The 17,145-nt window shown below is 42.2% G+C and overlaps 2 protein-coding genes across 37 annotated transcripts in view; both read right to left on the bottom strand.

Annotated features, from left to right (window-relative positions):
• LOC109885065 (MAP kinase-activating death domain protein) overlaps positions 1–496 on the bottom strand; it is an 86,830-nt gene extending 86,334 nt beyond the window's left edge. For 16 of the 24 annotated variants that reach the window (XR_004206046.1, XM_031808502.1, XM_031808497.1 and 13 more), the window contains exon 1: positions 162–470. The gene's annotated coding sequence lies outside the window, so the exon portion shown is untranslated. Of the gene's footprint in view, positions 1–161 lie in introns of all 24 variants that reach the window. The other 8 variants (XM_031808553.1, XM_031808561.1, XM_031808571.1 and 5 more) reach the window with 2 other exon arrangements.
• Positions 497–4,625: 4,129 nt separating this feature from the next.
• Positions 4,626–17,145, bottom strand: part of LOC109885055 (oxysterols receptor LXR-alpha-like) — a 30,960-nt gene continuing 18,440 nt past the window's right edge. For 6 of the 13 annotated variants that reach the window (XM_031808429.1, XM_031808444.1, XM_031808437.1 and 3 more), the window contains 7 exons: positions 15,453–15,719; positions 14,926–15,191; positions 14,396–14,575; positions 14,000–14,099; positions 11,018–11,146; positions 9,696–9,790; positions 4,626–7,468 (listed from right to left, as the gene is read on the bottom strand). In XM_031808429.1, coding sequence (XP_031664289.1) covers positions 7,322–7,468; positions 9,696–9,790; positions 11,018–11,146; positions 14,000–14,099; positions 14,396–14,575; positions 14,926–15,191; positions 15,453–15,719 — 1,184 coding nt within the window. In that variant the 3' untranslated portion in view covers positions 4,626–7,321. The remainder of the gene's footprint in view (positions 7,469–9,695; positions 9,791–11,017; positions 11,147–13,999; positions 14,100–14,395; positions 14,576–14,925; positions 15,192–15,452; positions 15,720–17,145) is intronic. The other 7 variants (XM_031808456.1, XM_031808472.1, XM_031808463.1 and 4 more) reach the window with 3 other exon arrangements.

The following is a 17,145-nucleotide window of genomic DNA, read 5'->3' as shown; positions in this document are numbered from 1 at the left end:
CTTAGACAGCCAGCTACTTATGATAGCTACTTATGATAGCTATCTTCAAGTTTGTTTACCATGGCAAGTAACATTTTATCGTCAGTACTAATTGACGTTGTCGCATTTGTGAAATTTGCTACCAAGAAAGATGCGAATAGAAAAATGCAAGAACATCTTACCAGTATGTTAGCTAGGTGGCTAGGAATACCCGCTAGCTAGTTAGCAGTCGTCGTCGGCCTGGTATGTTATTGATGGTAGAATGAAAGCCAGTGAGTGAGATTAATTGAGACGTATTTCAAACAGCGAGATGTAATAAGTATCCTGGATCCATTTTCCAGAGATGGTGATTCAACAGCTCTTCAATGTGTGCTTTAAATCCACACCTAATTGTAGACTGTGAAATGCTTGCTCGCGTATGATTATTGGCTTAAAACCTGTCTTCATAACATTTCCACCAGATCATCTGCAGGGACTGGATTTCCGCGGATGGGGGCAGACTGTACCATTGTGACACCTATGTGACTCTAGCCACAATAACGATTAGCCACAAAAGTGGAAATTGCTGTTCGTCTTCAAACTAAAAGTCCCTCGTTGAAAGTGATGCAAATATTTCGGTCATGTCATATTTTGACGACATAATGTTTAACAAGGTGGGACTGTTATACACATTTAACAATCAGTTGAAATCGCACTGTAGATGTATAAGACTTCCTAATTGCATTGGGCATACTTATTTAACTGTAAAGCCTTACCTATGGCTTGTGGATCAATGAAATAGCGTATCAGTCTTATTTATTTTTTACCTTTTATTTAACTAGACAAGTCAATTTAAAAAATATATATTATTTACAAATGACAGCCTACCAAAAGGTCCTATGGGTACGGGGGCTGGGATTAAAAAAAAATATATATATATATATCTCTATATATATATATATATATATATATATATATATATATATATATGACAAAACACGGCAAGAGACAACACAACACTACATAAAGAGAGACCCAAGACAACAACATAGCATGGCAGCAACACATGACAACACAGCATGGCATCAGCACAACATGGTAGCAGCAGAGAACAGGGTACAAACATTATTGGGCACTGACAACAGCACAAAGGGCAAGAAGGTAGAGACAATAATACATCACACAAAGCAGCCACAACTGTCAGTAAGAGTATCCATGATTGAGTATTTGAATGAAGAGATTGAGACAATACTGTCCAGTTTGAGTGTTCGTTGCAGCTCGTTCCAGTCGCTAGCTGCAGCAAACTGAAAAGACGAGCGACCCAGGATGTGTGTGCTTTGGGGACTTTTAATAGAATGTGACTGGCAGAATGGGTGTTGCATGTGGAGGATGAGGGCTGCAGTAGATATCTCAGATAGGCCTCACTCCCCCCTAAGAGGGTTTTGCAATGGGTATACAGAGATGACCAGTTTACAGAAGAGTATAGAGTGAGTGCAGTGATATGTCCTATAAGGAGCAAATCTGTCCTATTGGTGGCAAATCTGATGGCTGAATGGTAAAGAACATCTAGCCACTCGAGAGCATCCTTACCTGCCGATCTATAAATTACATCTCTAATCTTGCATGGGTAGGATGGTCATCTTAGTCAGGGTTAGTTTGGCAGCTGGGGTGAAAGAGGGACAATTACGATAGAGGAAACCAAGTCTAAATTTAACTTCAGCCTGCAGCTTTGATATGTTTATTTATTTTTATTTAACTAGGCATATGTGCTGAGAGAAGTAGTGTACCGTCTAGCCAATCTCGAAACCCTCAGATGTAGTAAACACACATGTGGGGAGAGGGGTATTCTTCTTACCAAACCACATGACCTTTGTTGTGGAGGTGTTCAGAACCAGATTAAGGGCAGAGAAAGCTTTGTTGTAGAGCGTTTAACACAAAATCCGGGGAGGCCCCAGCTCAGTCTACTCAGTGACACCCACAGAACAACATCGAATAGTTACACAAATATTAGCACCATAGCTCTTATTGTAGGACTTTGACTGTGGGCCTATTGTGCATATTTATATTCATATTGCACTGAATAGCCTTACCTATGGATTGTGCATACATTAAATGGTGTATCAGTCTACTCAGTGACACCTAGGGCCACAGATATGAGCGGTGTAGCTCTTATTGCAGGACATTGACTGTGGGAAATCACTTGTACAGTACAATATGAATGTCAATATGCACAAGAGACTGACGGGGAGGTGATTTCCCACAGTCAAAGTCCCGCAATATGAGCTACGACACTAATATTTGTGAAATCCTTCAGTTGTGTTCTGTGGGTGTCAAAGAGTAGACTGATACCCCATTTTATTGATCCAGGATCCATAGGTAAGGCTGTACTGTGCAAAATGAATGTCCAATACACATAGTGGCTTAATTGGTAAGCTTAATGTGGCTCATTTCACAGTGGTTTCAAATAAAATCTAATCACATTTATTTGTCACATGCACTGAATACAACAGAAATGCTTACTTACAAGCCCCTAACCAACAATGCAGTTTAGAAAATAGGAATAAGAAACAAGTAACAAGTAGTTAAAGAGCAGCAGTAAAATAACAATAGCGAGACTATATACAGGGGGTACTGGTACAGAGTCAATGTGCCGGGGCACCGGTTAGTCGAGGTAATATGTACTGTACATGTAGGTAGAGTTATTAAAGTGACTATGCATAGATAAGAGAGTAGTAGCAGCGTAAAAGAGGGGGAGGGGGGGGCAATGCAAATAGTCTGGGTAGCCATTTGACAAGATGTTCAGGAGTCTTATGGCTTGGGGTAGAAGCTGTTTAGAAGCCTCTTGGACCTAGAGTTGGCGCTTCAGAGTCCCGCAATATGAGCTACGATGCTAATATGTGTAAACTCTTCACTGTTCTGTAGGTGTCACTGAGTAGACTGACACCCCATTTCATTGATCCCCAATCCATAGGTAAGGCTGTAAAGGGAATTACAAGTATGCCCCAAATGCAATTCTGAAGTCTATTTGTATCCATTTGCATCACTTTCAATGAGGGACTTTTTTTGTGGGTAATCCTTACTATGGCTAGCGTCACATAGGTCATTGGGAAAACGGGACAGGGAGCTTGAAAGTCTCTTTGCTGCCACTACAGCAGCACACACCATTTATTTTTTAACATGTATTTGTCAAATGATTGCATTGTGTAACATTGGGTGGATGTGTTAGGGCCTACTTCATTGAAATTAGTTAATGGTCAAAAAGGGTCTCCTAAATGGCCAGAAATATTGTAAGGATTGTGTAGTTTAAGGAGAAAACAGTCAACACTGAATTCATTAGCAACTAAAACTTGATTAGTGTACTTTATCATCATTACAATGTATACTGAACAAAAATATAAACACAACATAAAACAATTTAAGATTTTACTGAGTTATAGTTCATATAAGGAAATCAGTCAATTGAAATAAATGAAGTAGGCCCTAATCTATGGATTTCACATGACTGGGCAAAGGTGCAGCCATGGGTGGGTGTGGAAGGGCATCATAGGCCCAGCCACTGGAGGGCCTGGAAGGGCATAGGCCCAGCCACTGGAGGGCCTGGAAGGGCATAGGCCCAGCCACTGGAGGGCCTGGAAGGGCATAGGCCCAGCCACTGGAGGGCCTGGGAGGGCATAGGTCCAGCCACTGGGGGGGCCAGGCCCAGCCAATCAGAAATAGTTTTTCCCCACAGAAGGGCTTTATTACAGAGAGAAATACTCCTGTTTCATCAGCCTCACAACCGCCAACCACGTGTAACCACACCATCCTAGGACCTCCATCCGGACGGTGGCTAGTCTCAGACACAGGTGAAGAAGCCGGATGGAGGTCCTAGGATGGTGTGGTTACACGTGGTCGGCGGTTGTGAGGCCGGTTGGATATACTGCAAAATTCTCTAAAACAACTTGAGGTGGCTTATGGTAGAGAAATTAACATTCCGTTCTGGTGGACATTCCTGCAGTCAGCATGCCAATTGCACACTCCCTCAAAACATCTGTGGCATTGTGTTGTAACAAAACTGCATATTTTAGTGTAATTTTGTCTCCAGCACAAGATGCACCTGTGTAATGATCATGCTATTTAATCAGCTTGTTGATGCTTCACCTGTCAGGTGGATGGATTATCTTGGCAAAGGAGAAATGCGCCATAACAAGGACGTAAACAAATTTGTGCACAACATTTGAGTGAAACATTTTGTGCATATGGAACATTTCTGGGATTGTTTATTTCAGCTCATGAAAGATGTGACCAACACTTTACGTGTTGTGTTTGTATTTTTGTTCAGTATATTTGGGAGCTGTCACTAAGCATAATTTAAATGACAAGAATAGACCCCAAACGGACTAGAACTATACTTGCATGAAGCCTACTGTGCAATACAGTAAAATGCCATGGTAGTTTCCAACTTAACCAAATTCATTCTGTATTTATAAGCTCTTCTGATTTAAAAAATGTATAAATAGAGCAGTCAACAGTTCTGTTGCTATTTGACCACAGAACACCAAACACACAAGTGTGGGTGAATAAATTCTCAGCACTGGTTTACTGGCCGTGCTACATTTAAGAGAACTAACTAAATTTCTTTCACCTAGTGTTGAAATATTTATAAAAGCAGGATATTGAAAAAAAAATAGGAACAATTACAATTTATTAATGTTGTATGAGCTTAAATCACTTTGAAATTGTAATAACAAAAATCTGGAAAATATTTGTTTCGGAAACATTATCTGGCAAAAGTTTAATTTATACATATAAAAGAATATAGAAGGTCCTAAAGTGTTAAAAAAAACATTGAAATAAGTTTGCATTTATGACAATATTGTTTACAGCTTCACCCTTTTAAGATGTAGAGAAGGGAATTAAAATGAGTTCTGCACACCAGAATGTTGTAAATTCTATTACAATCAACTTTCAGTTACCAACAGTATTAACAATAATTTCAAGGAACATTGTGTATTCCAAACAACTGAAAACATAATTTAGACCCAAGACTCCATACCATTAAATCGCATTCCTTGTGTTAATGCCTAGTTTTCTATTAATATTGAAAATACTGAAATGTAATTTCAATGCAGACAATCATTCACTGGTATGAGTCACATATTGAAGGGAAAAATAAGAAAAACTGATTGGTTGACATTTGAGTCTCAAGAGTAATTGAAAATAGATGGCTCCACACACACGCCCAGGGAAGAGCAAACCCTTTGAATAGTGTAGAAGTGTGTGAAAACCTTATGCCCCAATGTATCTTACCTCCTTTATCGCAGTGCTACTTTGACATATTGTGCAACTTATGATAAATCGTCCCATTTTGTCTCGGAGTCCTCAACTCTCCTCTCTCTATTTCACTGATTTGAGTTGTAAGGTAAAGGAATGGACAAAACTGTCACTCAGAAATCGCAACAAAAAAAAAAGCTTTCCTTCTCTAATTCATTCTGAACGTTTGTTTAATAAAAGTGTCACATTAGAGAAGTCGTCATCATACAAAGGACTGTGATAGACACATGAAGGGAAAAAAAGATGAATAACAGAGCTTAGTCGAGTGAAACGTTATAATGGCCTTATTAGTAATCAAATGGGTAAGACTAATAACATTCACGAATAACCATTTATAAATAGTTTAAAACTATTAACTATTTCATTATTAGTAGACATTCATAGATGTATATAAGCGTTTAAAACATTTACAATGGTTTATTCATTGAAGTTATAAAGTGTAACCCACAAATGTTACCGTTGAAGAAAGTACTGCCCACACAAGGAGCACAATTTTACTTATTTTGATATTCCAACTATTGTGGGATGCAAAGCACATTTTAGACAAAGTTTCCACTCAGATGTCTTGAATCATGCTGATTTGGTGGAGGGGAGGACAGTACATATGACTGGACCAGGGATGGGGTCTCAACTTACAGTTGTGAGTTACAATAAAAGACAAAGTGCATCAGCAGTCAATTAGCCCAGGTCAGCTTAATTACCAAACTTATAGAAAGCATGGTCGAATGACCGACCGGTTGATAATCAGTTACCATATTAAAAACTCCAAACATTTGCCTCCGCCCTATGGCAAAAAGTGTAGAATTGCAGGAAATTAACTTTAAAACTAAAATGTGTTCTCTTCACTGTCATGAGGGAGGAGCACTAAAATGTTTTGCTCGCAAGGTAGGGGGGGCAGATTGTGGGTAAGCAGACCCACTGCATGATGAGTTCAGTTTTTTGTGCCCCCACCTATAGCCTAAGCTTAGCGTAGCATTGAAGTTGTTCCAGTGTATAAGGTCTCAGCTTGTCTGTGACATACCCAGTCATGCTTAAAAATAAAATCACTGCTAGCTTGTGCGTTAGAGTGTTGATTGTACAGTCGTTTTGTATGGATGTCTTCACTTGTGGGCATACTAAATATATATATTTTGTCATGGTAATATATACTTTGTACATGTAAATCAATGTTTGAGTGCATTTACAAACGGTTGGTGGGGGCCCTGCGCTTGAAAGTGGTAGACGATACCAACACTTCCAATCACTTTACCTTAATTCAATCAGAATTGCTTTCCTGTTCCTTCCCCGAGAGGAGATCAAATCAGATGGCTGAATATTAAACTGCTAAAATCGCAACAGTATCAAGCAGGCGACCTACCATTCTAATATACATCTGGACAGTAGACACCAATAAGACATTTCTTAACATTGGGCAGCAGTTAAAATACCTCTATCCTATCCCATTGCAACAAGGGCTATAACATGTATTTTTCCATTTATTTTCACTATGGGGTTATCAACGATGATGTGGATCTGAGAGTGGCGCTTCTTGGCAATTGAAGCTTCATGGCAATTGTCATTAAAGATATGTCTATCACGAGACTGACTATCAACAGATAATAGATTTAAATGGTTAACACTGGCTAGCAAGTCTGAGTCAAACTGACCATGGCAGCACAATCTCACCACAAGCAGTCTCACCTTTAATACAACGGAATGGGCGAGGGACAGAAATCAGGTGTGCACAATCCTCAACCCATAGAAATACCAATTATATTCATTCTATTTCTGTGCCCCAACCTCCCCCATGAGATTAGTGTCCCAGTCTGCAGGACAGAGGGCCATCAATATCCTGCCAAACCGCACAGAAGACATAAAAAAAATAGAATAAAAAAAAAAAGTTCCTCCAATCTGGCAACCAATCTGTAGGTTTGATTCGTCGTGTTTGGGTAGCCTTGGAGGCATCGCTTCATTCTCAAGTCTTTTTTTCGACATTTGAAACAGATCCAATGTCCATCCAAGTACACACATTTGCGAAGCGCAGCAGAGTTCCGTGAGGGCGTCAGCGGAGTCACTCGTGGACGTCCCAGATTTCAGACAGCAGCGGCGGGAGCTTCTTGTCCTGGAGGCGCAGGGCGAAGACCTGCTCAGAGTGGACGCTGCTGAGGGTGCGGAGGCTGACCAGCTTCATGAGCATGCGTGGAAACATCAGGTGATCCTAGACAGAAGAGAAATAATTGTTTTTTTACCCAATTTCTTAATATCCAATTGTTTTTAGTAGTTCCTCTCTTGTCTCATCGCTACAACTCCCGTACGGGCTCGGGAGAGACGAAGGTCGAGAGTCATGCTTCCTCCCAAACACAACCCAACCAAGCCACACTGCTTCTTAACACAGTGCGCATCCAACCCGGAAGCCAGCCTCACCAATGTGTCGGAGGAAACACTGTGCCCCTAGCGACCTGGTCAGCGTGCACTGCGCCTGGCCCGCCACAGGAGTCGCTAGTGCACGATGAGACAAGGATATCCCTACCGGCCAAACCCTCCCTAACCCGGACGATGCTAATTGTGCGTCGCCCCATGGACCTCCCGGTCGTGGCCAGCTGCGACGGAGCCTGGGCTCAAACCCAGAGTCTCTGGTGGCATAATTCAGTTGTGGGGATCAATACATTTTGTATTTTTTAACCTAACATTTTCATTTCACTTTCTATTTGGATTTTCCCACTCATGACCTACATTTCAATACATTTCCTGTACCGACTGGAATTGAAAACGGAATTCAACTCAATGTGGACTCAAGGGTGCATGTGACAACTGAATCCTCAAAACCTACACATGGCGGCTTGTACAAGGGAAATCATTTACACTGCTCAAAAAAACAAGGGGAACACTAAAATAACACATCCTAGATCTGAATGAATGAAATATTCTTATTAAATACTTAGTTGAATGTGCTGACAACAAAATCACACAAATGATCAATGGAAATCAAATTTATCAACACATGGAGGTCTGGATTTGGAGTCACACTCAAAATTAAAGTGGAAAACCACACTACAGGCTGATCCAAACTTTGATGTAATGTCCTTAAAACAAGTCAAAATGAGGCTCAGTAGTGTGTGTGGCCTCCACGTGCCTGTAGGACTTCCCTACAACGCCTGGGCATGCTCCTGATGAGATGGCGGATGGTCTCTCCTGAGGGATCTCCTCCCAGACCTGGACTAAAGCATCCGCCAACTCCTGGACAGGCTGTGGTGCAACGTGGCATTGGTGGATGGAGCGAGACATGATGTCCCAGATGTGCTCAATTGGATTCTGGTCTGGGGAACGGGCGGGCAAGTCCATAGCATCAATGCCTTCCTCTTGCAGGAACTGCTAACACACTCCAGCCACATGAGGTCTAGCATTGTCTTGCATTGTGAGGAACCCAGGGCCAACCGCACCAGCATATGGTCTCACAAGGGGTCTGAGGATCTCATCTCGGTACCTAATGGCAGTCAGGCTACCTCTGGCGAGCACATGGAGTGCGGCCCCCGTGCGGCCCCCCAAAGAAATGCCACCCCACACCATGACTGACCCACCGCCAAACCGGTCATGCTGGAGGATGTTGCAGGCAGCAGACAGTTCTCCACGGCGTCTCCAGACTCTGTCACGTCTGTCACATGTGCTCAGTGTGAACCTGCTTTCATCTGTGAAGAGCACAGGGCGCCAGTGGAGAATTTGTCAATCTTGGTGTTCTCTGGCAAATGCCAAACGTCCTGCACGGTGTTGGGCTGTAAGCACAACCCCCACCTGTGGACGTCGGGCCCTCATACCACCCTCATGGAGTCTGTTTCTGACCGTTTGAGCAGACACATGCACATTTGTGGCCTGCTGGAGGTCATTTTGCAGGGCTCTGGCAGTGCTTCTCCTGTTCCTCCTTGCACAAAGGCGGAGGTAGCGGTCTGCTGCTGGGTTGTTGCCCTCCTACGGCCTCCTCCACGTCTCCTGATGTACTGGCCTGTCTCCTGGTAGCGCCTCCATGCTCTGGACACTATGCTGACAGACACAGAAAACCTTCTTGCCACAGCTCGCATTGATGTGCCATCCTGGATGAGCTGCACTACCTGAGCCACTTGTGTGGGTTGTAGACTCCATCTCATGCTACCACTAGAGTGAAAGCACCGCCAGCATTCAAGTGACCAAAACATCAGCTAGGAAGCATAGGAACTGAGAAGTGGTCACCACCTGCAGAACCACTCCTTTATTGGGGGTGTCTTGCTAATTGCCTAGAATTTCCACCTGTTGTCTATTCCATTTGCACAACAGCATGTGAAATGTATTGTCAATCAGTGTTGCTTCCTAAGTGGACAGTTTGATTTCACAGAAGTGTGATTGACTTGGAGTTACATTGTGTTGTTTAAGTGTTCCCTTTTTCTTTGAGCAGTGTATATAACTAGGGCACTCACGTTTGGTCTCTTTATCATGATGTAAGAACGAAGTGCGTCCACATACGGCTGCTGCAGTCGCTCCACCAGTTCATGGTCCTGCACATTGGGCCGGTCTGGGAAACATACATATACAGCTGAATGTTTTATACCCAATACAATGCATAGATATGTTGAATATTACTTCCTACATATGGGGAAGGTCTTTGTAGTACCAAGGTCAAGACATTAATATTTTGATATCCCAAACTCTTTGTTTAGAATTCTTCCGCTTTTAGACAAAGAGACCAGCGAGGCGAGTTAAAATAACTTTGATGGTGAACTTTCCGTGCCGCTACCATTCACTCAAAGTGGAAAATAGACATACGTAGTGAACTCCTCAGCAAACGCATGCAGTGCCTTCAGAAGGTGTTCACACCTTTTTAGGATAAAAAGAAACAGAACAGAGCTAAGCACAGGCAAAATCCTACAGGAAAACCTGGTTCAGCCTGCTTTCCAACAGATACTGGCAGACAAATACACCTTTCAGCAGGACAATAACCTAACACACAATGCCACATATACACTGGAGTTGCTTACCAAGATGACTGAATATTTCTGAGTGGCCTAGTTACAGTTTTGACTTAAATAGGCCTACAATTCTATGGCAAAACTTGAAAATGGCTGTCTAGCAATGATCGAACAACAAACTTGACAGAGCTTGAAGAATTATTGTAATAATGTGCAAATATTGTACAATCCAGGTGTGCAAAGCTCGTAGAGACTTACCCAGACACTCACAGCTGTAAATCGCTGCCGAAGGTGATTCTAACATGTATTGTAAATAGTTATGCAAATTAGATGTTTTTAATTTTTCAAAAAATTTGCTAAATTTTCTAAACTTGTTTTCACTTAGTCATTATGTGGGTATTATATGTAGATAACATATTCAGTCCATTTTAAATAGGTCATGGGGTATGAATACATTCTGAAGGCACTGCATCATTAACTGTCATTCTATTTATTGAAAAGTTTTTCAAAATATCTACAGCCACCTTATTACTTAATTTCCTGACCCCTGGTCATATTTTCACCTGAAACCCTGTAGAATCTTTAAAAACAGCGCTGTGCCCATGAATTTGTTCTTTTTCGGGACGCTTCCGCATATGATTACTAGGGATGCACAATATGTCAGTGACAATATTGGTATCGGCCGATAACTTAAATCGATATTGCAAAGAAACTATTTTATATTGGTATCGGCCCAGAATATCCACATACGTGAGTCCCTAATGATTACGACAATGTCCAGACCTTTGTAATAAAGGGACCTTGCATATGGGCTCTGTTCCACACTAGCATACCACTTGACCTCTGACCTGCAGAGAAGATGTTAATGGCGATGAGCAAAGCATACTCCGCCTCGTCCAGGTGCAGGTCGTTCATGCCCTTGGAAAACTCAAATATGGGGTTGATAAACTCCAACTGCAGCCCTGAGGGGGATGAGAGGAGAGGGAAATACAGACAGAGGGAAACAAATATGGGTTAAGGGTAACATGTCAATGTCTCTACAGAGTATGGCAGGGGTGGCGCCAAAGTTTCCTTGGGGGGGGGGGGGGGGGGGGGGGCGGGATCTTCCTTGATTTGAGGGAGGTGTGTATACACCTGTTAAAAAGTTTGGGGTCACTTAGAAATGCCCTTGTTTTTGAAAAAAGCTAATTTTTTGGTCCATTACAAAACATCAAATCGGAAATACAGTCTAGTCATTGTTAATGTTGTAAACGACTATTGTAGCTGGAAACAGCTGATTTATGTAATATCTACATAGGCGTACAGAGGCCCATTATCAGCAACCATCACTCCTGTGTGCCAATGGCATGTTGTGTTAGCTAATCCAAGTTTAACATTTTAAAAGGCTAATTGATCATTAGAGTTGCAAAGAAAAAGCCATATCTCACGGGCCAATAAATAGAAAAGATTAAGATGGGCAAAAGAACAGACACTGGACAGAGGAACTCTGCCAAGAAGGCCAGCATCCCGGAGTAGCCTCCTCGCGGTTGACGTTGAGACTGGTGTTTGCAGGTACTATTTAATGAAGCTGCCAGTTGAGACTTGTGAGGAGTCTGTTTATCAAACTAGACACTAATGTACTTGTCCTCTTGCTCAGTTGTGCACCGGGGCCACCCACTTCTTTCTATTCTGGTTAGAGACAGTTTCTGTGAAGGGAGTAGTACACAGCATTGTACGAGATCTTCAGTTTCTTGGCAATTCCTCGTATGGAATAGCATTCATTTCTCAGAACAAGAATAGACTACCGAATTTGAGAAGGTCTTTGTTTTTGGCCATTTTGAGCTGTAATCGAACCCACAAATGCTGATTCTCAACTAGTCTAAAGGCCAGTTTTATTGCTTCTTTAAAATCAGGACAACAGTTTTCAGCTGTGCTAACATAATTGCAAAAGGGTTCTCTCATGATCAAGTAGTTTTAAAATTATAAACTTGGATTAGCTAACAACGTGCTATTGGAACACAGGAGTGATGGTTGCTAATAATGGGCCTCTGTACGCCTATGTAGATATTCCATAAATTTAAATAAAAATCCGCTGTTTCCAGCTACAATAGTCATTTACAAAATTAACAATGTCTACACTGTATTTCTGATCAATTTTACATTATTTTAAATGGGGGGGGGAAAGCTTTTCAAAAACTAGGACTTTTCTACGTGACCAAACTTAACGGTAGTGTATATACACACAGTACCAGTTAAAAGTTTGGACACACCCACTTATTCAAGGGTGTTTCATGTTTTACTATTTTCTACATTGTAGAATAATAGTGAAGACATCAAAACTATGAAATCATGTACTAACCAAAGTGTTAAAGCTAAATATATTTTACATTTGAGATTCTTCAAAGTTGCCACCCTTTACCTTGACAGCTTTGCACACAACGCATTCTCTCAACCAGCTTCATGAGGTGGAATGCATTTCAATTAACAGGTGTGCCTTGTTAAGTTAAATTGAGGAATTTTTCCTTCTTAATGCATTTGAGCCTATCAGTTGTGTTGTGACAAGGTAGGGATGGTATACAGAAGATATCTCTGTTTGGTAAAATACCAAGTCCATATTATGGCAAGAACAGCTCAAATAAGCAAAGAAAAACAGTCCGTCTATACTTTAAGACATGGTCAGTCAATCCAGAAAATTAAGAACTTTGAAAGTTTCTTCAAGTGCAGTCACAAACCATCACACACTATGAAACTGGCTCCCATGAGGACCACCACTGCTTCACTGAGTTCAAGTAACAGGCACATCTCAACATCAACTGTTCAGAGGAGACTGCGTGAATCAGGCCTTCATGGTCAAATTTCTGAAACCACTACTAAAGGACACCAATAATAAGAAGACTTGCTTGGGCCAAGAAACACGATCAATGGACATTAGACCAGTGGAAATCTGTCCTTTGGTCTGGAGTCCAAATTTGACCGCCATGTCTTTGTGAGAAGCAGAGTAGGTGAACGGGTGATATCCGCATGTGTGGTTCCCACCGTGAAGCATGGAGGTGGTGTGATGATCCTTTGCTGGTGACACTACCTGTGATTTACTTAGATTTCAAAGCACACTTAACCAGCATGGCTACCACAGCATTCTGTAGCAATACGCCATTCCATCTGGTTTGTGGGACTATCATTTGTTTTTCAAGAAGACAATGACCCAACACACCTCCAGGCTATGTAAGGGCTATTTGCTAAGGAGAGTGATGACCTGATGAAAAAACCTTGAATGAGTAGGTGTCCAAACTTTTGACTGGTATATAAAAATAAAAAAAATGATAAAGTGGTAAAATGTCAGATAAAGACACGACTGATGCACATGGGGATATATTTGCTTTGTCTCCATGACAATCAGAAGCTGAGCTACGACCTAAAGTAAAGTCAAAGAAATTGGACTTTACTTGAGAAGTAATCTTGTGTGTGACTGTTGCTTTCAATTGATCTATTCACCTTTTTTTTTTTAAGATTGCGGGTTCATAAATTATAATAAAAACATTTAAGCGGAATAACATTTTTTGGGAAGACGGGTATAGACTTAATTTTCCTTATCCATTATTATCCTCATCAAATAGCCTACCTAAAATATGTCATGAATCTTCTTAAACTACATGGAATTGCAGGAAATGACCTTCAAAAAAATAAAAGTAATTTATGTTAAAAAGGAGACCCTGGGGGAAAAAGGGAGTATGGGGTACAGAACAAGAGGGAGTTGAAGGTGAGCAGCTTGTTTTTGACTGATTGCAGCTTGAATGTGGACCATGAACATCTCAGACAAACAAAATATGATGCTGTACCTGCTTTGGCAAAATCCTCCTTGTTATAACTGAAGTCCTTCAGGAACGTGATGCTCTCAATGGCAGGGTTGTATCTCCGCGATGTCTCCAGCAGCATGATCTGCCAAAAAACAAGGCACATCTCAGTGACTGGGGATCAAGTGTGAAACATCCTGAAAAGTAGATAATCTACTTGACATATTGAGACATGTGATCCTGAAAACCAACATAATGCTATTGAGCCAGACATGATTCCCCCCTCCCAGTGGTCTTGACTACAAGTGTTTTTTTTGTGGGGGTTTTTAATAGGCGAAAGACAATATCAAGCCGGCATTTGGTATTACTGTATTTACCACTTTAACAAACCTGTGAGAATGTGAGGGGAAAGAGCAATACACTAGAAAAACAATGACTCACCTCAATGGTTGAGGTCTTCAGCAGGGCAATCTGGTCCTCTCTGGTGAGCTCTAGGAAGCCAGGCAACTGCTTGGCAAAGTCCACTATCTCCTGGACCGACATGATGGCCAGCTCAGTGAAGTGGGCAAAGCGCTGCTGCCGCACCTCCCTGTTCTGAGGGTCCTGACTCTGGGGCCACGGCTGGAAATTAGATGAGAAAAAGACATCAATAGATTAATGAACAAATTATTCAATTCAATATTTTTTATATATTTTTTTTATAAAAACACCTAATAGAAATTTCACCATGTGCTCAGAGCTGCTGAACTACCAAAAATTGTCTGGATGACAGTTAATTTGTCCAAAATTCAACAGTAAGAATATATTTGCAGTATTCTTGGCTAACATGTCTTTGAACATGCGGAGGTGGTGTATAAATATTGTGGAATGCAGAAATGTTGTATTCCACCTCCACATCAAGATGACGATTTCATACCAATTATTACATTAGTGCAACTGTCAATCAATCAAAACTGTTTAAGATATCTAACCATGCCATATGTTGGTAGTTTGCCCTGTGGCGTCAAAGGATTGGGACACTCAGAGACAATCACCGTGACTTTGGGCCGGTCGATGAACGAGCGCTTGTTGCACTGCTTCTGCATGGCCACCAGCTTCTCGATCATCTCCAACTGCTCGGGCGCCAGCGGGACCACCTCTGGCACCGGGGTGGGGGTCACCACGGCAGACGTGCGTGCAGTCTCTTCCTCGTTCTTCTTCATCTTTTTCACTCGGATCTGCTCCTCTGAGAGAACGCCTGTGGGTGCCAGGAACACAATCAGCACAGAAATGAAAAGTAGGAAAAATAAGTACTACCATAGTTTGGGAGGTAAATTTCAATGATGTACTTGAGCTTTTTATAGAAAGCATCTTCTGTTTGTTTTTTTGAAAAACCCCTACATTTCCCGACAGATCTAAGGAAAAGGTCCCAAAAAAAGCACAGGTATTTCTGAAGCTAAAGGTGTATATATATATTTAAAAAATTGTAAAAAAGGGAACAGTGGCAACCACAACTCACATTGCTCCAGCATGCCCGCTTCACGGCACTTGCGCAGCCGGCACTGCTGGCACTTGCGGCGCATGTACATGTCCATCTCACAGCGGCCGTTGTTCTTGCACGAATACTGGGCACTCTTGATGACGCTGCGGCGGAAGAAGCCCTTGCAGCCCTCGCAGCTCAGCACATTGTAGTGGAAGCCTGAGGCCTTGTCCCCGCACACGCTGCACACCTCGTTTCCCAGCATCTTGGGGGCTGGACCCTTCTTCCTCTTCACCGGCTGGCCCTCTGTGGAAATACATAAAACATATGTACTATCAATAGATGATATGCAAATATCAGAGAAAACAGTAAATGCATGTACTGTCAACACCTCTGCAGTCTTCAACCAAGATCTCAGCGATCACTGCCTCATTGCCTGCATCCGTAATGGGTCAGCGGTCAAACGACCTCCACTCATCACTGTAAAACGCTCCCTGAAACACTTCTGCGAGCAGGCCTTTCTAATCGACCTGGCCGGGGTATCCTGGAAGGATATTGATCTCATCCCGTCAGTAGAGGATGCCTGGATATTTTTTTTAAATGCCTTCCTAACCATCTTAAATAAACATGCCCCATTCAAGAAATTTAGAACCAGGAACAGATATAGCCCTTGGTTCTCCCCAGACCTGACTGCCCTTAACCAACAGAAAAACATCCTATTGCGTTCTGCATTAGCATCGAACAGCCCCCGTGATATGCAGCTGTTCAGGGAAGCTAGAAACCATTATACACAGGCAGTTAGAAAAGCCAAGGCTAGCTTTTTCAAGCAGAAATTTGCTTCCTGCAACACTAACTCAAAAAAGTTCTGGGACACTGTAAAGTCCATGGAGAATAAGAACACCTCCTCCCAGCTGCCCACTGCACTGAAGATAGGAAACACTGTCACCACTGATAAATCCACCATAATTGAGAATTTCAATAAGCATTTTTCTACAGCTGGCCATGCTTTCCACCTGGCTACTCCTACCCCGGACAACAGCAACTCGCCCAAGCCTTCCCCATTTCTCCTTCTCCCAAATCCATTCAGCTGATGTTCTGAAAGAGCTGCAAAATCTGGACCCCTACAAATCAGCCGGGCTAGACAATCTGGACCCTTTCTTTCTAAAATTATCTGCCGAAATTGTTGCCACCCCTATTACTAGCCTGTTCAACCTCTTTCGTGTCGTCTGAGATTCCCAAAGATTGGAAAGCAGCTGCGGTCATCCCCCTCTTCAAAGGGGGGGACACTCTTGACCCAAACTGCTACAGACCTATATCTATCCTACCGTGCCTTTCTAAGGTCTTCGAAAGCAAAGTCAACAAACAGATTACCGACCATTTCGAATCTCACCATACCTTCTCTGCTATGCAATCTGGTTTCAGAGCTGGTCATGGGTGCACCTCAGCCACGCTCAAGGTCCTAAACGATATCTTAACTGCCATCGATAAGAAACATTACTGTGCAGCCGTATTCATTGATCTGGCCAAGGCTTTCGACTCTGTCAATCACCATATCCTCATCGGCAGACTCGACAGCCTTGGTTTCTCAAATGATTGCCTCGCCTGGTTCACCAACTACTTCTCTGATAGAGTTCAGTGTGTCAAATCGGAGGGTCTGCTGTCCAGACCTCTGGCAGTCTCTATGGGGGTGCCACAGGGTTCAATTCTTGGACCGACTCTCTTCTCTGTATAC

Source organism: Oncorhynchus kisutch, linkage group LG3, assembly GCF_002021735.2.
Source record: "Oncorhynchus kisutch isolate 150728-3 linkage group LG3, Okis_V2, whole genome shotgun sequence".
NCBI lineage: Eukaryota > Metazoa > Chordata > Actinopteri > Salmoniformes > Salmonidae > Oncorhynchus > Oncorhynchus kisutch.
The sequence above is the reverse complement of the archived record's forward strand: the minus strand, read 5'-3'. Positions and strand labels throughout refer to the sequence as shown.